General features: G+C 46.2%; 1 protein-coding gene across 6 annotated transcripts in view; it reads left to right on the top strand.

The window, feature by feature from the left end:
• ETV6 (ETS variant transcription factor 6) overlaps positions 1 to 25,073 on the top strand; it is a 242,031-nt gene that overhangs the window by 199,936 nt on the left and 17,022 nt on the right. For all 6 annotated transcript variants that reach the window (XM_084764886.1, XM_084764885.1, XM_084764889.1 and 3 more), the window contains 2 exons: positions 3,058 to 3,192; positions 18,959 to 19,504. In XM_084764886.1, coding sequence (XP_084621012.1) covers positions 3,058 to 3,192; positions 18,959 to 19,504 — 681 coding nt within the window. The remainder of the gene's footprint in view (positions 1 to 3,057; positions 3,193 to 18,958; positions 19,505 to 25,073) is intronic.

Below are 25,073 nucleotides of genomic sequence, written 5' to 3'. Positions count from 1 at the left end.
CAAGAAGGTGTAGGGTACCAGATCTGCTCCGGTTACTTGTCTGCCTTATCCTTGGTTGAACCTTTATGATGAGCAAGAGGGGCAGGTGGTACCGTCTGCGTTTTGTAGAGAAACCCAGGAACTTGCTCAAGGTGACCTGGTCCCTCGGCTGGCTGTGTCTGCAGCCTGTGCCCCTCGCTGAGGGAACAGTGCTGAACACCCTTCACAGGCACTAAATTTATATTTCCTGGCCTCCCCTTCCAAAATGGATGTGCTAATTGCAGACTTTTTTTTTAATAGTAATCATCAAGAACACATTTCTTTAATGTTTGCACTTTCTATTCTGTATTATGCCAAAATAAAACATGGATCAAATCTACAAGCTCAAACCCAGTATGGCCATGTAAATTAGGAAGGGTTAGGAAGACATTACACTAAACGGGAAGAAAAAAGTGTTGATTAGGGACTTATTTTTGTATGAGATTAAAATGTGAATCATTAAAATAGGACTGTATTTTGGGTTCCGTCCGCACTCCCTTCTCACTGGAGCCGTAGCGATGGAAGGCTCCCGGTGGAGAGCGCTGAAACCCTGCCCAGCTCTGAAACTTGGCACCCGGAACAAGTTCTACCTTTCCATGGTGTTTCCAAAAGTGCGCTCAGGACTCCTCTGTGTCCAGGCCTGCCTGTCCAGTCCTACAGAAACCCCCTAGATACCGGTGTCCTAGTCTACATTTCATCCTGATTGTAAATGGTAGCAGCCGGCAGCTCACCAGCAGCCAAAATTCCGATGTGGGGAGCTACAGAATGGGCAGCAGCTAGCTAGGAACGTTCCCTGGGGGCCTGGGGGTGGGTGCGCATGTGTGTGGCCGGGGTGGGGGGTGGGGTGGGGAGGGTGGGTAGCCACCCATAGAACTTGATTTGATCTAACAAGTAGAAGTGGATAGGTTTGCAGGGAGAAACCTCTCGTGGAGTGTTTCTGTGCTTCATGCTCGGTGTGGAAGGAAAAAAAATAGTAATATCTACAACCCCAAAGTATGCAGTTAAACCAAGTTGTTAATGAAATAGTCTTTTAAAATGGCTAAGATCGGAGACAAAGGCACATTGTTTGGTACAATTGTTGACTGTGTATCTCTGTTGGGGGAAGGGTGCGCAGAGGACGGTCAGGGTCCTGTGGTGTTTTTAAAAATTAATCACCCAGTCACCCATCCTTTCAGAATTATGAAGCCTCCCCTTCCCCCACCTTGCGAACTTGTATCAAAGCCGGAGAAGGGTGGAACCAGTTCGTGATAGTTTGGTGGTGGAAGATTTCGTTTCGTTGTGCTGTTTTGTTTCCTAATGACCTACTTGGGTAGACACTTACCATACCTAGCACACAGCATCCACCATTCTCGCCAACTGACGTCTCGAGATAATTTTGGGGAGCTTCTAGGTCCTTGGAGATGTTGTTGTTGTTGTTGTTGTTGTTGTTGTTGTTTGAGATAGGATCTTGCTGTGTGTAGCCCAGGCTAGCTTCAAACTTCCCATCCTCGGCCTCCTACCACAACACCCAACTGATGTGAGATAAAATTTCTATCAGGAATGTGTGAGCCATTTTGTACATTTAGAATGTAGATACCGAAGGCTGTTATTTTCTTTGAATAATTCTGAAGTACAAGCAGAGAGAGATGTTAAAAGGGTATTTTCACAAAAATAGGAAGACAGTTTAAATTTACCCTGTGTCTAGGATCATCCTCTAGTGGGCTCCCGGTCATCAAAGGGCAGCTCACTACAGTATCATTACAGCGGCATAAAATGTCAGTAACATGGGGGCATCTTCAAAACCGCATGTTGTCATGGGCCCTGTGCCTGTAGGGAACTCAACCACAAATCCCCCTCTGAAGGATCTATAGTGTAATCCCATCTGTTGTTTAGATGTTTTTATTTAGACTAAGTATGTTTATTAACAATATAAAACAATTTATATTGTTTAGAGGGGAGGAATAAGTGTCACATAAACCTGACAGCTTGAGTTGGATGCCAGGAGCCCAGATAAAGTAGAAGGAAAGAACAGGCTCCACAAAGTTGTTCTCTGACCCACACAAGCATGGTGTGTGTGTGTGTGTGTGTGTGTGTGTGTGTGTGTGTGTGTGTGTATGTGTGTGTGTGTATGTGTGTGTGTTTTCCCAGCATCCAAAGAGGCTTGAAGAGGGTACCAGATCCCTTGGAACTGGAGTTACAGATGGTTGTAAGTCACCATGTGAGTGCTGGGAACTGAACCCAAAACCTCTACAAGAGCAACAAGTACTCTTGACCACTGAGCCAGCTCTCTGTTCCCAAAACTGGTTTTTAAATTACTCTTTTTTACTTTTACGTTGTTGTTGTTGTTGTTGCTGCTGCTGCTGCTGCTGCTGCTGCTGCTGCTGCTGCTGCTGTTGACAGGGTCTCAGGTAGCCCAGGCTGTCCTTAGGGTGGTCTTGAACTTCTGGTACTCCTGCCTCTGCCTCCTGAGTGCTGAGGTCACAGGTATGCACCACAGTGGCCTGCTCTCGTTTTTTAGCATTTAGAAACTATTTTGTTGAGATCTGATGAACCTACAAAAGCTATGTAACATATATGATTTGGTCAGTTTGGCGATAACTATACATCCATGAGATCATGGCTATAATAAATGTCAGGTCCATATCCACAACCTCAAGTGTTTCTTGTCTTCATTATTATTATAGTTATTATTAGTTTAGTTATGAGACCGTTTGCCTCAGCATCTACCCACTTAGCAAGCTCCAAATGTACACTGTGCAGCATCACTACAGCGCCCTCTTCTGGCCTCTGGAAACACCCACATGCACATGGCACACACACACACACACACACACACACACACACACACACACACGTACATAAACTTAAACCACACAGCCCTGACATGTAGAGTCGCGTGGGCCGGTGCTATGTCTTATCCCTGTCGTGGGTCAACAATCCGTTCTGTTAACCAACATTGCTTCCTTCCCTCTGCGGCTGCCACAGCTCCGCAGATCCTTCAGTCACGTTAACCGAAGCATGCATCCCATCTCTTGGTTTCCTGTTCCTCTTTCCCTCCAGGCGATGTGCTCTATGAACTCCTTCAGCATATTCTGAAGCAGAGGAAACCTCGCATGCTCTTCTCGCCGTTCTTCCACCCTGGGAACTCCATCCACACGAAGCCGGAGGTCCTGCTGCATCAGAACCATGAAGAAGGTACTGGAAGTGGCTTCTCTTTCCTTGCCCGAGGTTTAGACAAACCAAACTGTTCGGGTTTTTTGTTTTGTTTTGTTTTGGTTTTGCCCCGAGACAGGGTTTCTCTGTGTAGCCTTGGCTGTCCTAGACTCACTTTGTAGACCAGGCTGGCCTTGAACTCACAGCACTCCGCCTACCTCTGCCTCCCATTGCTGGGATTAAAGGCGTGTGCCACCACGCCTGGCTAGCTGAGCTGTTCTTACTGCTGTAAATTCACCCTTCATTCGGGAAACATGGGTTGAGTGCCTACCCTGGGGGAGTGGGCTGGATGACTGAGGCATAATACTCTCCACTCTCTGAAGTTCACAATCAGCAATGTAAACACTGATTACAATAAGACACATGGGGGGGGTGGAAACGGCAGGGGAGAGGACACCCGGGTTCAGAAAGCTGACTCAGCTTCGTAAAAGGAGTCGTCCTTGGAGAAGTCCTCGAAGGTTCTGATAAACAGTAAGAACATTCCAGTTAGGTAGGGTAAGGCCTTGGAATAGAGAGCAGTAAGATGACTTGATTGGTAATCATAAAAGTTTACAGATATATATAATCCAATTAGAATACAATACATAAAGCCGTGTCAGCCATCTGTCACCCTGCATCAGCAATGGTGAACGTTTTCCACTACAGAGCTAATCCAGGGAGGTTAGCCTGGAGCCAGCATGCGGAGAACTGAAATTGTGTGGCTATGGAGACAAGCAACCGCAAGGCAGCCATTGAAGATACTTGAGCCAGATAGATATTCATGAAAGCTGGTCTGGAGGGGGTTGGGGTTGGGTACGGGCTTTCTCCCTCATTCACCAGAGATCGTTTGTTGGCGTGAATGCCATATCAAGCCCCCTGCCATAGCTGCTGATTCTCTTGGGACTCACAGGAACTAGAAAAACATCAGTAGATAGCGCAAGGCCGTGAAATCCTCAAGTACAGAAGTTGGGTGCGGGACTAGAAAGTGTGACTCTGTGCACAGCGCCACTAACAGCTGGGTGTGCGGTAGCGTTTGGATAGAATCACATCTCCCAGGACCATCAAGCCCTCATCCTCCCAGTCGAACAGCCAGCGTGCAGATGTGCAAACACCACAGTGTGGGACTTTTCTATGCGTATTTTCCTTAGAGCCAATTTCGAGGTCCCATTCCTTGGGAAGTTCTGTTGACTAGAAAATCATTCCCAAACACAGGACTGCTACTTTTCTTTTGCAGCCAGACAATTTAAAAGCTTGAGTTTGCTGCTCTCTTAATTAGCACTTCATTACAAAAGGAGCCTGACTCCAGGTGACCCCAGGGCCTCCTGGTCTCTCACCCAGTATTTTGGGCATGCTCCCTAACTCTATTCCTCTCTCCTCCCCCCTCCTCTCCTCTCATAACCCTTGCTAAATTTAGCATCTGCCCCCCTCCCATCAATTCGGGTTTGATGTTCCTCTGTTCGTCTGGCGTTGCTCATTTCCGACTTGCATAAAATAGCCAAGCGCCACTCAGGAGAAGAGGAGGTGGGCTCACTGAAGCTTGACAGTAAGGCAGGCATTGTGTTGCTGGCCTGGCTCTTCAAATGCACGGGCCATGGAGTGGCTTCCTGCTCTTTCTTTCTCTTACTGTTTAATTTTTTTTTTTCCATCTGGAATTTCTGTCCCCATTTTCTTTCCAAATGTGGCTGAAGACATGCGGTTCCTTCCTACTTGGTCTGATTTGACTAAAAGTAGGTGTGTGTATGTTGTCGTACCGTGCAGGGGCTAATCCTTTATAAAGAAAGCTGGCTGACTCTGAGAGCTTCCCTTAAACCAAGGAAAAGGAGGTGTGTCCTCCATCATGCACCCTAATGAGCTGTGCGCGCATGCGCTATGGTGTCACTGGTGAGCTCAGTCACTGAGAGAACAGAGCTAATGAGCGAGGTCAAGGTCTGGGGCTTCCCAGCCCTGCAGATGAGGTGAACACCCTCCAGAACCAGCTCTCAAAAGTACCAAGTGCATCCACAGAGACCATTCCTTGATGCCAGTGGTCAAGAAGCAAGATCTAAGAGCCTCGTCCCTTCCCTGCTCCTGTTTGGGCACCGTGACAATCTGAGATGATCGGGCAACACCATCTCTACCAGATGGTGTCACCAGAAAGAGCCATGTGAGATACAAAGGTGACAGGAAGAAGCTACCTCCTGTCTCATGCTTTCAGAATGGCAGCTCGCCTTCCCAACCTCCAGCCTTTCATTCCTTCTCAAGGGAAAAAAAAAAACACGGTCATCATATAGTCTCAAGAACTAACACACAGCTGTTTGTGAAAGCAACAGATCAGTTAATAGCAGGTAAGGATATAACGATACATGCTAAAATATGGAGCGATCTGGCCCAAAAGAAAATTTTCTGTAAGGTGAAAAACTATACATACCAAATTTCATACACAATTAAGGATACACAGAACTATGTTGGCCCAAGACTACTTACAGCTCTACTGACTTGGCTTGAGAGGGTGTTTATGGGTAAAGGCTGAGTGTTCCTTATAAAAATTCTTAGACCAGGAGAGAGAGGGAGAGGAGGGGAGGGAGAGATAGAGAATGAGTGTGTGTGTGTGTGTGTGTGTGTGTGTGTGTGAGAGAGAGAGAGAGAGAGAGAGAGAGAGAGAGAGAGAGAGAGAGAGAGAGAGATCTTGCATGGTGAGGCCCAAGACTAACCATGAAATTCATTTGTTTTGTTTATATACGTGGTCTATAGGATTTTAAAGTGTTCACTCTCTACAAAGTATAAACATGCCTATGTTTTGAATGTGACCAGCCACCGAAGGTCAAGTGTAGGATTTGACACATGTGACATCATGACATCAGACCATAGAGCACCCCAGAGCTCAGATCTTGGCTTAGAGATGCTCAGCCTGTATATAAATGGCAGGCCAGAAAGCGAAGAGGCAGCACTGCAGTGTTTGCTTCAGCAAGAGAGGTGGCTGAGCATCCTGATACCGTGAGTGTGCAAAGAGACACAAACGCAAGGCTGCGTTCACCCCTGTGAGTCCACTTCACATCAGCCACCAGCGGTTCAAACATTGATCACAATGGGAGTTCACATTGCAGAACAAATATGCCTTATTTGATCTATCGATGGCTTCCCGCAAGTGTCCCCTGTGGGTCCATTACATTGAATTCTCACCTTCCACTCTAGTGATTGTAGGGCAGTGCCAGCTCCGAGGAGCCTGGAGTTGGCTCAGGGCCCTGGACAGGATGGGGTACCACACTAGTGCAAACTATGTCTATAATATATGCTTCTGAAATCCTTTCAGGCCTTGAGCAGAGCAGTCATCTAGAACACTGTTTCTATTCTCTTTGTTTATTAGTTATGGAAAAAGAAGATGATACACCAGGTGGGCCAGACAATGTCTCTTTCATTATCAGGATGGTTAGGGTAGAGACACAACACTCCGCTAAGGAGTAAGTCAGGACAACAGGCATAAACCAGAGCCACTCCAGACAACCTGGGGTAGATCTTGTGTGTGTGTGTGTGTGTGTGTGTGTGTGTGTGTGTGTGTGTGTGTGTGTGTGTGTGTGTGTGTGTGTTTAAAGAACAGGCTCTAGAAGTCTGGAAACCAGGCTCTCATCCCCATTTCTGACAGAGCAAGTCAGGAAGATCAAGTTTCTCATTTCTTGCCTCTTTGTTTCCCTCTGAGGTGAGTGTGGGGGCGGGGGCTGGATTTGATGGTTCTAAAGGTCTCCCACGGCTTTAAAACCCTAAGATAGCTGAGCAGTGTGAAGATAAACAGAACACAGTTTTCACCCTCAGGGTCTTAGGCAATGAAGACACAGGAAGACGGGACAGAGTCCTCTTGGTGCTGCCCAGGTACAGCAGAAAACCGTCCTGGTCCCAGTTGTATCACCTTATCCAGAACTTCTGGCAGCGTGGCCCTTCTTGGCATCAGACAGATGGTAGCCTCATTCAAAAGACTCCTCTGCTTTGACGATCATGACTCATTGTATCTGTAGCACATGAATTCGATAGTAGGTAGGTGGCTGTATAGAAGAAAAGGCAACAAAATCGATGGTGCTGGCACCTGCACAAGAACCAGAAGGCAAAAAGCATCTTCAGCAAATTTGGACCAGCCAGTGATCGTAAAAGAAACCTGTCTTGTTGCATGTGATTGTAATGGCAGCTTATTTTAAGTCTCCGGTTTTTAAGATCAGCCACTTTAACATCCCATGGAGCTAAAAATGACAGATTTCCACTCTTTAAAAAAAAGAAAAAGGCCCTGTCCTCAACATGTACATGTAACTGACACTGGTCCCCTATAATCTCCTTAAGTCATATAAAATAAGCTACCGGTCTGACTTGAAGTCCATGTGGGGCTGACTATGCAGCGTGACCTGCATAGGGTTGCTCAGACGCAGTCTATAGGAAGAAGGAAAAGATGTATTCCCCTATGTTCCTTTCCATCTCCCTGCCTCTTAACATTTAAAATCTTCAGTTTCACTCTTTCCTGAGATAGTGGGAGGTAGAGTGGTGTTTGAGCACTGGCACTTTCTCCCTCCCCCCCCCCCCAGTGTGTGTGTGTGTGTGTGTGTGTGTGTCTTGTGCACACATGCATTCCTTATTGTTTCTGAACTGGTGGGTGAAGTGTTGAGGGGACAGGGACACTCCCATGGCAGCTTTTTGTCATGGGGTGCATGTGGAACTCTCAAGTCACGCTGAGAAGTTCCACACATCAAAACCCTGTCTCCTTCTCCCTGCAGCTAGCACACAGGATGGCCCAGAACTTAGGTGACAGTCTTCTCTTTATTGGGTACCAGAAGGTGGCGTGCATTCTAATTTGGCCCACTGAGGTTTCACTTTTAGGCTCTCTTTCTTGAGGGGACATTTCTCCTAAGGAATGCTCTGGAATCACACACACACCTTCAGGGAGATAACTAGAGATGAGGCATGTGACAGTTTCTGTTGGGTCCCTGCTACATGTCAGCCCTCCTAAGCTCTTAAACATAAAGGCCAGCCTGGGCTACACAGACTCTGATTCAGAAAAACAAAAATAGGTCACAAACTAAAAGACCTATTTGGGGGGGCCTCTGTAATTCTCTTTGACACTGAGCTTCTGGTTTTCCTGCCTCCACTTCTCCATTGCTGGGATGACAGAACTTTGCTCTGCTGGGCTTTCTCTGGTACTGGCGGAAGAAACCCAGAGCAAGCAAGTACTCTACCAGCTGGGCTCCATCCCAGCCCTAGTTCATGAGTTTAAAAACCTTATTCAAAATTGGAAGGAGTACACCTTCTGGATGACTTGTTTTCTTAGGATAAGAAAAGCCCCCAGCCTGTGTGGTAGATAGGGTCTAAATCAGGCCCTGGGGTCTGGAAGTGGAAGCCAGCCCTTCCTTACAGTTGCTGCAGAGGCACCACAGAGAAAAAGCCTTTGTCAGCCCCTGGCCATAGCCTCTTAATGATTGTAAAATTAATTAAGTAAGTAAGTAAGTAAGTAATTAAAATAAATTTAAAAATTTTTTTAACTCGCCCAATTCTCTAGTCTTACTGGAATAGTGTTGATAAATGAAGTGTCAGAGGTGCCACCAGCTAGGATATGACATCTTCGTTACATATTTTAACCATGTAATGCATGAAGGAGCCAGAGAGCATCCAGAAAATGTGCCGGGCTACCTAAGTTCAAGGACATTCTAACTCCCCAGTTTGCCTGTTCTCTCTGTCTCCGGGAAAGTTATTTTCTCCATGTGTCAGAGAAGGAAAATAGTTGTGCCTGCCTCATACCATGTAAGAAAGAAACGGATTACTGTGAGAACTGCCCCAGGAACAGCACCCGTCAGGAGGCATCCAATAAATGTCATTTATTGTCATTATTTGGCATGTCTTCTCATTACTTGGTAGAGTTTTTAATCATCCTTTTCTTGTAAATTCTTAATTATGATAAAGTATATATAAGCCTTCCAGCCTGGCCCACGTTTCAGCACACTTGGATAGGGTTGAACAGCTCCACCTCAGTGTGAAATGGTCCTTTTGGTTTTTGTTGCCTCCAGTGAGGTTTGTTAACCTCGTCTTTGGAAATGAACTCTGTGTGCTTGGCTCAGGTGTCAGATTCGTGCATCTCAGGCATAGTAAAGGCCTGTCACCTCCCCTAAAGCACCTCTCTGGACTAACTGGGCACCATCTCTGTCAGAACTGCTCAGGGGACAGTGCGAGTCTTCACTGTTGCCTCCTGGAACCTGAGGTACACTATACTCTCCCGTGTAGAACCTTTCCTTGGACCTTCTGGCTGTCTCCTCTTACATTTAAGTAGGAGATTAGCCTTCTCAACCCTCTCCATGCTGTGAGTCTAAAAGATGGCTGCCGGTCATGAGAGGTCTCAGGAGACTGAAGAGCAGGCCCAGATAGCCACTTCCTGTTCCCACCTAAAACAAGAGGAAATGGAGGCAGAGACCCTTCCTTCCTGTTCCAGGGCCAGGGTCGACCCTGCCCTTGTTCTTGCTGACCTCCATCCCCTCATCAGCACGTGCTTGCCACAGCAGAGGAGGGCACTGGACAGTGCAGATGGTGGATTGGCATCTCCCACGAGCCCTCGGTCTTCTTTCCCTGTCAGCTGTGGTCTGCAGACTGCTTTTAGCTCTGGGATGAGTCTTGTATCTTCAGCCAAACGTTTCATGGGCGGGAGACTGCTGTACGCAAGAGTAACTGGAGAGAGGCGGCAAGTCTCCAAGAACCTTAGGGAAAGGCTAGGCTGCCCCTTGGAGATGAAGCACTGGAGTCAGCGGGTTTCATCTCTAAAGAAGGAAATTCTCTGCTGAAGGGCTGCTGACTGACTGGTCCCCACTCCAAGACTCTTTTCTTCAGCCTTATCTTTGTGCTGCCCTGACTCTTGTGTCTGTTACTTGTTGATAGGTTTGCCCCACAGGTCTGATTAGCTCGTTTCAAATTCTACTTCTTAGAATCTTTTTTTCTTTTTTCTTTTTTTTTAAAGACAAGGTCTCATCTATCCCATACTGGCCTCAGATTTGCTGTGTAGCCAAGGATTACATTGAATACAGCCATCCATCTCCACCCCTGGTTTATGTAACTTTGGGGATCAAGCCCAGAGTTGTATACATGTTGAGCAAGCACTCTCCTAAATAAACTGCATCTAAGGCCACCTAAATTTTTTTTTGAGGATATAGTTTATTTTGTGAGTATTTCACATATATATATATATATATATATATATATATATATATATATATGCATATGCGTCTCCAATGCCTACAGAGATTCCCTTAGAACTGGAGACACAGATGGTTGTGAATCACCATGTGGGTGCTGAGAACTGAACACTGGTCCTCTGTAAAAGTAGCAGGTGTGTGGGGGCACACGGACTGTGCTACCAGGGAAGCCAGCATTGAGCTAGGGTGAGGTGTCCAGACCCCGAAGATCTCAGTCTTGAGACTGGCGGAATACGGATCGCCCCCTCCCTGTCCTATCCCTATATGCCCTGGACCACGTAGTCCTGCAGCCCCACCCCCACAATTCTCAAGGTAATTGTGCAGCCTAGCACCTGGAGTGACTCTGTGCATGAGGCATCCCAATATGTTAAGCCCCCAGCCGATGATGTACACCCACCCTGGACATCCCTTCCTACTCCACAAAGTCCCCCAAATACACACACACACACACACACACACACACACACACACACACACACATACACACACACATACACACACACACACACACACACACACACACACACACACACACACACACACTGTTTCACTGAATATTGTCTAAGAGAGCTGTAACACTAAAATCGTGGGAGACGGCCTTTCCTCCCCTACTGCCTCCAGCATTCCCAGCCAGACCAGGATCCTGCAGGCCCCACCCATTCCAGATCTCCCTCATCCTTCTTATCATGGATACCCCAACAGAGGAAGCGGAGTGTGGGACCACACAAGTGCTCTTAACCTCTGAGCCATCTCTCCTGCTGTCACCCCGCTCCTGCACCCTGATTTCTTAAATCACTCCTTAGGGCTACTGGTTGAAACTGAGAGAGATGTGTCTGCCACTGACTGTGTCTGCAAATGTGTGTGTGGCTGCTCTGTGCTGGCCTGCTTGTAGGCAGCACCTGCCAGGCCTGAAGGAAAATCAGTGAACTGGTTTTTTGTTTCCTTCAGCCAACTTTATCAAATATTTAGAAAAATCCTAGGCTTTCTTTTTTATTGAGTTACACACTCCAGCCAGGGTTATTTACATCTTAGGCCCTAAAGGGGAATTTGGTTGATGGCCAGGCAAAAGGTAAGTGGTTGATCTCCCACCAAGCAGAAATTGAGCCTTGAAGAAAAGGAATTATGAACAGGGAGGTATAGCATCTTGCTAGGCTGCTATAACAAACCCCAACAAAATAGACCCCTATATCCTGTTCAGGAGGCCAGAAGCTCGGGGGCAGGGTTGGTTTCCTTGACGTCTGAGAGGGAGGACTTAGCCCAAGACTGTCTTAGCTTCAGAAGGATGGTTGGGAGTTAATCACAGTGTTGCTTCTCTCAAAGGCGCTGTCTTGCTCTTCACGTAGCGTTCTTCCTCCTTTTTTTTTTTTTTTTTTTTAAAGTAAGGGCAGCAGTCACACTAAATGGTGAGGTGTTCTAGTTTCCCCTCTGTGACAAGCATCATGACCAAAACTGCTGATTCTGGAGAGATGGCTCGTGGATTAAGAGCACTTGCTATTCTTCCAGAGGACCCAGGTTCAGTTCCCAGCACCTATATGGTGGGTAACAACTGTCTATAACACCAGTTCCAGTGCCATCTTCTGGCTGCCATCGGCCCTGCATACACATGGTTCACAGACACATGTGTAGTCGGAGCATCCATACACATAAAATAATTTTGTTTTAGAATTTTATTCATGTATTTAGTTTATGAGTGTTGCTCCTGCATGTGCACCTGCAGGCCAGACGAGGCCATCAGATTCCATCATAGATGGTTGTAAGCCACCATGTGGTTGCTGAGAATTGAACTCAGGCACTTCTGGAAGAGCAGACACCGCTCTTAACCACTGAGCCATCTCTCCAGCCCCTAAAATAATACGTTTGATTAAATAAAAGTAACCACTGGGGGAAGGAAAGGGGTTGTTTCAGCTTACAGGTTACCTTCCCATCACTGAAGGAAGTCAGAGCCGGAGCTTGATGCAGAAAACATGGCAGGACTGTCGCTTGTAGCCTCTTCCATCAGAAAGCACTGTGGAGCCTCTGCCACGCAGCTTGCCCACTTTTCAGAGTTAGGACCCAGAAGAGTGTTAATTTTTTTTCTTTTTTTAACTTCTTGTTCTATCCTTTTCGGTTACTGAGCAAGGGCTAAGTGTGTTTTCTCTAGTGTTCTGAGCATTTCCACTCTTTCTGTGGCCCCTTGTTTTACCACATGACTGCTTGTTGCTCTCCCTTCCCCATGGCATGTTCCCTTCCTTTCCTCATCCCCTTGCTGCTGGCAGTGCCAAGATTCATAGCTAACCTGCCCTGTTGTTTTCACTTAACTTGTCCCCATGTTGTCTTTCACAAGAAGAAAAAGAAGCCGCCATGGAGCTGCACTTCCTGCTGGCTGTCTCCCAGGCTCAGACTTAGCTAGCTTTCCTGTATACTCAGAACTACCCACCTGCCCAGGGAGTGGTGCTGCCCACAGTGGGCTGGGCCCTCCTATCACATAAGCTAACCAATTAACTGATGATGTCTTCAGAGATCCTCTTTTCCAAATAAGGCTGCGTTATGAGCTCCTGGAAGCTAAGACAAATGAATTTGGGAGTGGGAAGGCATAGTTAACAACCCAATAACAAAGCTAAGAGAACACGAGGCTGTGTGTGAAATATGCTTTAACTTTTGTCTCACGGGCCTTTAACTTTTATTTAGCTCTATTGCTGAACTGCTGAGTTGTGGTCCTCTCTGAAATACTGTGAAACACAGTGGCCTGAGGCTGACTCATTTCTTGGAGCCTGAGGATGACATGGGGGTGACATGTGATGCTGACATGGGATATATGAACATAAGATATTTGCCATAACATTTTTAGACTTCCTCATTCATTGTTTATATGTGACTGAATTGGGACATTTGGAGGAATTCAGGTAAAGATGATAGAAACAAGGTCAGGAACTCAAGGTCATTGTTACCTGTGCAGTGAGTTCAAGGCCAGACTGGTCTACATGAGCTTCTGTATCAGCCCATCATTGTGGGCAGAGCATCGTGGCAGGAAGGTGAAGCATGAAGCAACCAATCACATTGCGTCCACAGTCAAGGAGCAGAGAGCTATGGCTGCCGGTGCTCAGCTTGCTTCTCCACCTCATTAAGTCTATAATCCCAGCCATTGATGGAGCCAACCCACATTCAGGGTCTTCCCTCTCTACATAGACCTTTCTTTCTGACAATGCCTTTAGACACCCCTGAAGGTGTGTTTCCATGGTGACATAGCCCATCAAGTTGACAATCAGGACTAGCCATCCCATACCGTGTCACACACAAGGGCAGGGGTATGGGGGTGGGGAGGGGATTACTACAAATATTATGAAAGAGAATAAGACCTCTTATTCTCATCTAAAGTCCGGCTTCATTTCTTTGGTTCAAAGAGTGGGATCGTCTGTGTTTGAAGACGCTTACAAAGGCAAAGCTCCGGGCTCAGAAAGCACGCTGTCAGCCAGAATGGATATTCCTCCCAGGCTTTGGGCTTTTTCCTCCCATGCCTTGGTGCCTATAGCTCTGCCTCCCTTTCCTTATGCTAGCCCCTCAGAACAGTTTCCCAGTTGAGCAACTGACCGAGCACAAACCCAGACATCGCCAGACCCATCCCTAATCCCCTCCACCCCCATCTGAGGGATTTCATGCGCGCACTGCCCATGCAGCACATTTCCTGTGTCCGGAGCTCCTCTGCCTGCCGGCTCTGGTCTCTTAAGTTTCCACACTCAGCTGCCAACTTATAATAACAGAGCACCACCAAGCAAGTAGGGCAGGAACATCAGAGCCCACTCCGTACGTGGGCGCAAGCTTTGTACTGAAACAAAGCTTGGAAGGTCTTGTTGCATGCAGGCCTCTCAGCCTTCACAGTGGTTGTACCCAGACCACCAGGAGCCTGGAATTAAATACCCTCAGATCCACTGTCTACCATTAATGTTATCAGTTTCATCAAGTGCTTCCTCTTTCAGCGGTGTCTGCAGAGAAGTAAATAAATCAAGCTCTTCCACATCTTGTTCCTGCCCAGGATCCTGAGTCTGAAGTCCGGTCGGAGTTGAATTATCTGGAGCACTGTCTCCTTCCTTCGTTGTTCCCAAAGATCTGGGCAGAACAGAGAGTGAAATCTCTCCAGGACATTACATCAGTTCCCCCTTTTCCCCTTGGCATGAAAGTGCTTCCGCTTGTAGCCCTCCCTGACTTCCTAAGGCTTGCCCCAACCACACGCCCACACCCTGGCCTTGAAGCTGGGACATCAAAGAGAACCTGCAGGTACCCAGATCGCTGACCAACGCCTGTGTCAGTTTTGTAATTTAAAAGATGGGAAATGGACTCCGGAAACGGGATATTTTTCTAGTACATGGCCTCCATGGTCCTCAAGTCTCTTTAAACCTTAATAATCTTTTAAGAAAGACAGCTTTTAAGCAGAAAGAGACATTTAGGAAGTATTTGAAACTCACAATGAAACTGTCCCAAGTAGCTCCTTTCCAGTGATTACACCCTGACACACGAGAAGGAACTGTAATACGTTTGTCTTTATGGGTGGCAGAATTTAGATCCATATCAGCTATAAAAAAGAATGTTTGCCTTGCCACTAAAAAGATCACAGATCACTTCTTCATAAGATTTTTAAATCTTAGACAGTAGAGGTGACACCACCGAGTCAGTGCCCTAGAAGTAAAACAGGCAACTGGTGCGTGCCATTCCAACCTATGTCTAGGCAAAATTGATCAGGACTTCAGAAAGAAATGTATAGGCAGACATGGCAGCTCACGCCTACAGTCCTAGCACTTGGGAGGCCAAGGCAAGACAATTGCTTTGAGTTTAGACTGCTAAGCATGAGACCCTGTCAAAGAAAGAAAGAAAGAAAGAAAGAAAGAAAGAAAGAAAGAAAGAAAGAAAGCGAACCACACTTTTATAACAGAAACTGCCAAACCCCTAGAGAGAAGTAGAGAGGATTCTTTAAAGAAGCACCATGTGCCCAAACCACTGTCAAGACCTTTTCGCCACCAGACTGCTCCTCCTTACCCCACCTGGCTCTTTTTCACCTCCCATGTATATCCCTAAATACTTCTGGGTAGGACTACAAAGACAAAGGCCACTTATAAAATTAGAACCATGGAACCCAGCGCTTCAGCTCAACCCTAGCAGCTCCTCTGCCCATCCTTTCAGTGGTCAGCAGCTGGAAAAATGTCACAAAGCCTAAGAAAGGCCTCAAGATTGCAAATGTTTGGGGAATCACCGGCTCCCTCTCTAAAAGCAGGTAGTCATGACCGAACAACTGCATAAGGCATGTTAGCTGGCTTTGACTGCTCCTTCCAGGAAAGAGGCTTAGATACAAAGTTTAGACTTGGGCTGTGGTTTTGGTTGGTTTTCTTGGTTGGTTGGTTATTTTTGTTTTTCCAGATTTTGGAGTTTTTATGGATGGTGAGACAAGATGGTGATAAGACCCAAGTCTAAACATGAAATCACTTTGTACTTTTTTATATGTGCACTACACATGTACCTTGAAGGAAATTTGATAGAATATATTTCAGTTTTGTTGATATAACAAGTTTTACAATGTGGCATTTTCCTCTGGCAGCATTATATAGACACACTCAGCAAGTTTCAGATTCTGGGGTGTTCTCAATAAAGAATTGTTACATTTATTCTGATCTTCCCTCCTGCCTCCCCCATACTGCCTTCAAGATTCACACCCCCACATACAACTCGGATTATTCAGACAAAGTCCTACTGTGTAGCCTAGGCTGGCCTGAAACTCCTGGCAGTCCTCCTGCCTCGGCCTCCCGAATGCTAAGGTTGTGGCATATGTCACCACACCCAAGCCAAGACTGTCTCTTTTCTTATGACTTTCAGCAGTTTTCCTGTTAAGTGCCTGGGTGCAATTTCCATTCTGTATAACCTGCTTGGGTTTGCTGAACTTCTGGAATTTTCTAGTTTCTTGTTGACATTGTGGCTCTACTTTGGCCGTCATTTCTTCTCTTTTTCCTCCCACTCATTCTTTCCTACACTCTAGCCATATTTGATGTTGCGATTTGTTTTGAATTTTATTTTTAAGTTTCTAGTCCTTTCCTCTCTCATCTCCAGTATGCTCTTAAGTCTGTCCAATCTATTCTTTTATTTCATATATTGTACTTTTGGGTTATAGATTTCTTCATTTTTGTTTTCTACATTTCTGTTTTGAAAGTTCCTGAATACCATTACTTGTACCTATGATGTCCCTGAAATGCTTATAGCTACCTTAAATTCCTTTAAAGTCTTTGTAGCTAAGCCCATCAATGTCACAGAATCTGTTTCTGTTGGTGGCCTTTTAATAATAGGTCACATCTTCTGTGTCTAGAAACACTATTAATGTTGAACTTTACAGATTACACATTGTAGAGACTCTGGATTGTGTTATATTCCTCTGAAGACTACTGACTCATTCTTACAAGCAGTTCATTTATTAGCCAGTCCCTTCTAGCATATAGAGGCGACTTTATACTTCATTGGGACAAATCTGCCTCAGTTTTGCCTTTAGCTCTAAGCAAGGTTCCTTTATACTGTAATACAGGATTTACCACTCTAACAAATGGCCATGCTGGGGTATTGGACAGCCTGGGGTGTTGACGAGCCCTTTGACTCACTGAGACTCTAAACCCTGACCTGCTTCTCTTCTGCAATGGTCAGGAGCTAAGATGTGTGCTCATATCTCTCAGCCACACAACCACTGCTTTTGAGTCTCCCCTGTGTGTGTGTGTGTGTGGTTCAGAAGTCAGACAAGAGTGTGAGAGAACTTCAGCATGCTGGTTTAGTAGTTTTCTCTGGTACTGTACCCTCGATGAAGCTTCCACAAGTTTCTGCCATTTTGCCATCGACGTGTGCCCCAGCACGGCTCTCTGTTCATCATCAGCCTGCCTTGTGCTGCACCAATGAGGATGCTCTTGGGGAAGAGCTGCCTAATGTCTTTCTCTATGACGGCCCCGTCTTTTAAGAATAAAATCCCTGTGCCAATGTGTTCCAGGCTCTTCCCCACTTTTTCTTCTAACTGATTTAGTGTCTCTGGTTTTATATTGAGGTCTTTAATCCATTTGGACTTGAGTTTTGTGCATGGTGACAAGTATGGGTCCAATTGCATTTTTCTACATGTAGAAATCCAGTTAGACCAGCACCATTTGTTGAAGATGCTATCCTTTTCCATTGAATAGATTTGGCTTCTTTGTCAAAAATCAGGTGACTATATGTGTGTGGATTCATATCTGGGTCTTCAGTTCGATTCCATTGATCAACCAGTTTATTGCTGTGCCGTATTCAATGTTTCTTTTGTTCTCTGCCTCATGTGATGAGGGAGATCTAGTAGAATTTTAAAAAGGAAAAAAAAATCTCCATTTTCATGCTAACCCAGGATAAACCTTAAGGGGATGCCCACCTCCTTTCTGACCCCGGTAGAGTCCCCATTTCCCCTTTTCATGTTCTCCACGTAGACAAAGGTGATGTCCTTGACGCCGTTTTGACACTTAGGATTATGGATACGTCTGTGACAACAATAGGGATCAGTAAAAGTGCTCGTTTTCATGCTGAGACTGCCCCAGAAACACATGTGGCCAGAGTACCCCTCATGGAGATAGATATGAACTCATATATTTCTATGGTCAGATACTTGGCCTGAGCATCAGCAGGGAGCCCAGATCACCTGGGAGTTGGTCCAGCATCAGCCCAGCCCACAGCTGCTTCCATCTTGGAGCTGTATACACTTCTGGTGTCATCCTCAGCAGCGTGTAAATTCAAGTGCAACGGAGAGCATGTGTTGTTGGGGTGCCCAGTACTTCCTACTTGCCTCTGCCAACTCTGAGCCCATGTAAGATCTGCACACTCAGGGACAACCTCGTACAAGCTCTCTCAAGTACAAATCACCATTCTGTAGGGACGGCCATTGCTGCTGCTGACAGCAGGTTTATGTATCTGATTTTGTGCCCTGGGATCTATGCAACACAAGGTGCTGTAATACGTGCAGATTTTAGAATCTGATTCAAACCCTTTACCCATTGGCCACGTAGTATGGGCTAAGTAGTCTCTGATTCAGTTTCATCATCTGTGAAATAGGAATAACAGTGTATCTCCCTCGTGAGAAGGCTCCAAGTTTGAAATACTAAGACCCAGTACCTAATATAGAATCATCATTAATCGTCATTGTTAACAGCAGTAACAACACCTGGAGATGGAGAAAATAAAAACATAAGCTCACTAGAGCATCTGGGCGGAGACCCCTAAGAGCTCCTCCACCTCTAAAACCTACAGAGAGGAGTCAAGCATGGACGAACTGAAGGAAGGCATTGGGCTCCTTGTGTTTGTCAGGCACTGACACATGCTACATGGAGTGATGGTGGTGGGGATTCCTCGCTTGTCTGGGGTGCGAAAGTGATTTAAAGTATGTGCTCCAAAGTTTCGTTTGAGCAAAGGGAAAAGACACGGGGATCTGGGTTGAGAGGGGCTCTATTGCATCAGTACAGCTGCCTACAGAGCAATCATGAGGTCATCGGGACGCAGGCGCGCAGGGGTCATGAGGTCATCAGGATGCAGGCTCACGGGGGTCTGTGATTGTCTTTTCTTTTGCCCCATAGATAACTGTGTCCAGAGGACGCCCAGGACGCCTGCGGAGAGTGTACACCACAACCCTCCCACCATTGAACTCTTACATCGCCCTAGGTCACCCATCACCACAAACCACAGGCCTTCTCCCGACCCCGAGCAGCGGCCCCTGCGGTCCCCCCTGGACAACATGATCCGCCGCCTCTCACCAGCTGAGAGAGTCCAAGGGCCAAGGCTCCAGCAGGAAAACAACCACCAGGAGTCCTACCCCCTGTCAGTGTCTCCTGTGGAGAATAATCACTGCCCACCATCCTCGGAGCCAAACCCGAAGCCCTCCAGCCCATGGCAGGAGAGCACGCGAGTGATCCAGCTGATGCCCAGCCCCATCATGCACCCTTTGATCCTGAACCCCCGGCACTCGGTAGATTTCAAACAGTCCCGGCTCTCTGAAGATGGGCTGCATAGGGAAGGAAAGCCCATCAACCTGTCTCATCGGGAGGACCTGGCTTACATGAACCACATTATGGTTTCTGTGTCCCCACCTGAAGAGCACGCCATGCCCATTGGGAGAATAGCAGGTGAGTGAGCTCAGCCCCTCACAGCCCTGCACCACCACCCAGCAGGAGCCGTGCAGCTAGCCTCACTGCACTCCCAGTGTTGTGCCTGCAGAGGTTTGGGGAGGGCAAGTGGAAGCTTCTGCCTGCATGAGACAGAGTCCCTAATGGCCTGGTTAATGAGCCACTGGGAGAGAGTAGTTAATGAGCCTCAGAAATGTTAAGGAATGAATGTCCTCCTGTCTCCTTGTCCAGCTCACAAGGAGAGTCACCTCGGAGTCACGGCTAAGGGAAAACATTTAAAAATCAAAGGCTTATGAGTGCTCTAATGGGTCCATCCTGAAGTTACCAGGTGCTAATTAATGACCAGACACAGCCTTAAAGAACCTTTGTCTCAGATTCATGCCTGTAATTCTGTCCTGTGGACAGTGACTCAGGATGCTTTCCCCTTGTGAAAGGAGGCAGAATTGGGATCCAGGGTGTTAGTAAGCAGGTGTTGCTCCGTCATTAAGACAGAGAAAACCCACTCCCAAATTCTTCTCGCAATTATGATGGCAATCCCAAATGCAATCCTCTAACGAGACCAAGGCTGGTGTAAAAGAAGCCACCAACTAGAGTTTTGCTAGCCTGCCCATAATTGACACAGAATTCTTCAGAAGGCCTGTCTATGCACTGCTCAGCAAAGTGAAGTCTTCTCCTAGGGGGCATCTCCCCATCCATTCCGTGAGACATCCAGGGAGCATCTATGATTTGTAGATAAGTGCATCCGATGTGCTGTATACCATGCTGGTTTCACACACAGCATCTTCTCCCTTGTAGAATTGAGAATTTAGTGGGGGAAGCACGTGTGAACACCATTAAGATACAGGACCGAGTGCAGTGCACAGGCTCATTCAGTGCCTTCTCCATGGCAGAATAAGAAAGCGGTGAGGAAGCAAAGCAGAGGTTATGTTTGGACTGGAGGAGCCAGCAGGCTTCACAAGGAATGGGGGAAGCGTGAAACAAATGGCTGTGTTTCCCTTAGTGAGTGGAGTTAGGGCAGAGGGGAATACACGGCCCTTCTCCCCACTGCCCACCCACGTAAAGCAGTTTCCAACAAAAGGCTTACTTCACTCTGCCTTGCTTGGCTCTTTAAATCATTAGTTTCTAGATTTTTGTCTGGCCCTAAGTCACCTCCATCATTGCCTCTGTTTTATTGCTGCAAATAATTTACATCAAAGAGGTTGAATTAAGAAAAGAAAATGGAGAGGCTGGGACAGTAGCTCAGTCCATGAAATGCTCTGTTTAGTCCGAGGACCTCTGGTGTTGTGGCATGCACTTGTAATCTCAGTGCTAGCGGGACAGACACATATAGATCCCTGGGCCTTGTTGGCCAGCAGACCTTTGCCAGTTCCAGACCAATGAGAGACTGGCCCTGTCTCAAAAGTCAAGGAGCTCGTACCTGAGGAAAGACACCCAAGGTTGTTCTTTGACCTCCACATATACACACATGCCCAACCATGTACACTCACACACACACATACACACACGCACGTATGCACGCATGCACCTACATACACATACATACAGATCCTAAGAAAAGGGTACTGAAAGTACAGTGGCTCAGTGGTAACCAAGCATAAAGCCCTAAGATTTGACCATCAGAGCTACAGCAACAACAGTAAAACTGCAACCATCTATGACTTGCATGTTTTACACTAAGAAACTTGGAGTATGCTTGGGATTAACTCAAAACAGTCCTGGGCTGTGCAATAGGATGGGCTTAGCCACGAGGTATTTGGTGATTATGTGGGTGAGTGCACGCACAGGGGGTTCATTTCATTGTCCTACTTATAAATGAGATTTGCTTTAATAATAAAGAGACTGCAGGATGGGGGGGCAGGGGACAAAAAAGGGGGGGATCTTACAGAAATATATGAATTTCCTCAGACTGCTGGAGGGAAAGGATGAGGTGAGAACGGCTGAGTGATGGACAGGGCCTTAGTTGCATACCATCTTGGTTTGTTCCCTCCGTGGCATTTTCACATGCTTTTCCTTGAGTATAATTCCCAGAACAGCCCTCAGAGGGTGAATCCCTTTGATGTACGTGGGTTATTTATATAGGGGAAGCCACATAGGAGGCCCAAAAGACACCAGGGTTCTTCCCAAGGTCAGATGAGGGCTGGCTGAGCTTGCTGTGCCTTGGCTGTTGTCTGCAGAGCTGCCCTCGAAGGGCTGGCTTCCTTGTCCACGTCCTCCACATCCACCTTCATTTCACCACAGTCTTCTTGAGAATCTTAAGATAATCATATAAATCCAGAAAGACAACATACAAGAGAGAAAGGGAAAAGAGGAAGAGAGAGATGGGGATGAAGTAATTGTTTAGACGTCCCGAGCTGTCTTCCTCTTGTAAGCTGCACCTCTGTTTTGTCACGTCTGCCACTACTTTTAAAACCATGTACTCAAACATTAGCAGTGTGCTGGTTATAAGCTCAACAGTTAAGATGCAACCGCAACTATGTATCATACCAAGTGGTTTTAGTAGGTCTCACAAACGCAGATGATCACATCTATTTTTCATTGGTGGGTCTTAGATTTTATGTAGATGCTTAAACTCGTATAGGTACAGGTCTGAAAATATAAGAAACGGTGTAAGGTAACAACGGAACAGGAAGGGAGAAGGAGAGGAAAGGGAGGTAGGAGATATGGCAGACTGCACTCAAGTACATTATGACTTTCAGGGAAGTGGCCTTATCTAACTTGGTATAATGCAAATACAGGAAGCCTCATGGACCATCCAGTCAGTCAAGTGATGAACCTTGTATCCACAGATCTGTTGTCTTAAGCACACTTAGGAAGAGCTAGTATCTACTATTTATTCCTTGGCTCTGAAAAGGCAGAATGTTCTAGAAGATAATCCCAGGGCCAGATCTTCTGGGGGCAATGCATTCATTCCTACAGTGTGATTGAGTCCCATATAAATGTATATTAATGTTCTTATGCTCTTTGTAAATGTTGTAAAATCTCTAAATATATACATTACCTAATGTACACAAATTCCAGATGAGCCAGTTTAACTGGCAGTCATTGCTTTCCACAGGGGTGAAATGCCAGGGTCATGTTGGATGGTCGCTGAGGTCCCTTCCTGCTCTGACAGTGAGGTCAGGGCAGAGTACACCCCTCTGCAGAGGTGACTCACAGCCCCTCTGGAGGACCCCCTAGCTCTCTCCCCAGTCCTCTTTCCTTCTGGGCTCCTGAGATCTTAGTCAAAGTGATTCTGTTTATTGAAGGTCAAATTCTGTGAGTCATTGCTGTTTACACTGTAAGGTTCTGTCTAGTGAGTGGCCATCGATGCTTTTAAATCTCTGCAAAGCGGCAGTTAGATGAGAAACCTTAGTTTCTTGAAGCCCTTTAATTGAGCGCAGTACCGGAAGAAATGAAAGTGCCGCCAAATGTCACACTGATGAGTAACTTAGCTGGAGGGTGTAGACAGAAACTCTGCTTACCAATGGAGCAAAACACAGGCCTGGATTCTTACCGTTCAGGTAGGATTGTTTTGGGTATGGGAGGACTTTAGGCTGCAAGCAGACACCTAAGAGGTCTCTGGGCTGCCTTCTGGCAGGAGGGAAGAAATTCACCAAGGTGTAAGACTCAGTCTTGGCCATGAAAGAACTGCACATAGTTCACGACAAAAGTAAAGCATGTGGCGTACACTCACCTGTCTTATGACTTCTACAAAGTTCCACAGGAGGTCAGGACTGCTTTCAGATGAGCCTAAAAGAATGCTTAAGGGGCAGGGTGTGGGGGATCTGCCTTTAATCCCAGCACTTGGGAGACAGAGCAGGCAGATATCTGAGTTCAAGGCCAGCCTCATTTATATAATGAGACCTAGTCTCAAAATACAAAATTTTAGTAAGTAAATAAAATTAATGCTTAGAATTTAGGGAGTAATGAAAAGGAGGCCAAATGCAGGCGCAGACACAAGATACAAAGACCCGAGTGTTCGTTCTTGTTTCTAGTAGAGATGCTAGGGCCAAAGCTCATCTATCCAAGTCAATTAAAAATGTATTTTTCATAAGCTCTCCTTTTCCCATCTCTGGAAAACACTTGATGAATCATGCGAGTAAAAGATCACATACGCTATGACGGTTTACCCTGGGTATCAACCATATGGGAAAACTAATAAGAAAATTCAGTAAGTGGTGGGCAGTTTAAACACAGATTAAAAGCAAGGTGAGTCTATTTAAATATAACATGCTTTTATTTTTTTTACTTTGCAAATTATAAGAGGTCTTGGTACGTGTCCCCTGTGGATGAGCATCAGGTGTTTGTGTGGGCGCCCTCTCTTAGGACTAGGTGAGTTCGCTAGAAGCAACTTTCATAAGCAAAGAGGCTGAGATTCAGATACTTCAACCGTGTCCCTGTTCCACCCCGAGTACTTCTACCCAGAGACTCCCCAACAAGGATTGGAAGCCTTGGCCAAATGCAGCCACGACCTAATTTTGTAAATAAGTTTATTAGGGAAGGCCACACTTTTAATTAAATTTTTGTCTATGTATTCTTTCAAACCATCACCCAAGCATGAATACAGTTGAGTCACTCCAGAGAGCCTATGGCCACAGAGTCTTGAATATTTACAACTGGCCTTGTACATAAAAAGTGGGGTGTACCATGTTCCCCATCACGGTTCCCAGCAACAGTCAGTGTTATGTGAACATCAGACATAAAGTAGGCTAAGGATGCAGGAAGTGTGCAGTCCTTGCTAACAAGGAAGTGCGTGCACTTGGGGTGATGAGGCATGCCTGAGGCACCTGACAATAACAGGAGAACAACGGATGATTCAGTGAGTAGACAAGTCAGGGCTGCAGGCTATGCTTGCAGGACAATACAGAACAGGTGCAACAGCGTAGTAGTATAAGTAAAATACAGCTTAGTAACAGAGTCTTTACACATTTGAATTTGTAGTTACATATGTTCATTTATTCAAAAGTTATCATGTACTTACTGGGTGTGAGACTTTGTTCTAGGTGCAGGACACAGGATTGATCAATGCCTTGATCCTCGTGCCTAAGCCTCCTGAAAGCGGGCCCTCCAGGTGGATACCATCACACCGAGCTAAGGCAAATCCTTATTTTATTTTAGTTTAAGTTAAGTCATTTTTATTTTCTCTTAAGTAAACTTCACATTTGTCCCATCCTTGACCTTAATCTAAATATCTGCCAAGGAAAGATTCATTGGTAATCTGGCATTTGTCTTCTAATCCACTGCCTGCCTGCCTGTCTGTCTGTTTGAGAAGGGTAGCCCAGGCTAGCCTTAACTCCTATCTCAGCCTCCTGAGTGCCAGGATTATAAACTTGAACCACCACAGCTTCATAGTTCATTCTTATTTGATTTGTCTCCATCAAATCCCTGCCCTGAGGGCTCAGGGAACCCTGCGGAAGAGGAGGCAAAGTGTAAGAACCAGAGGGGATGAAGGACACCAAGGAAACGAGACCTTCAAAAGCCACACAGTGGATGCACGTGTGACCTCACAGAGACGGGGGCAGAATGCACAGGGCCTGCATGGGTCTGCACCTCTGCATATGCTATGGCTTCCAGTTTACTGTTTTTTTGT

This window comes from Acomys minous, assembly GCF_964271855.1.
Source record: "Acomys minous genome assembly, chromosome: 17".
In the NCBI taxonomy this organism is placed as follows: domain Eukaryota; kingdom Metazoa; phylum Chordata; class Mammalia; order Rodentia; family Muridae; genus Acomys; species Acomys minous.
Note: the sequence above shows the minus strand (reverse complement) of the source record. Positions and strands in the feature narration are given on the sequence as shown.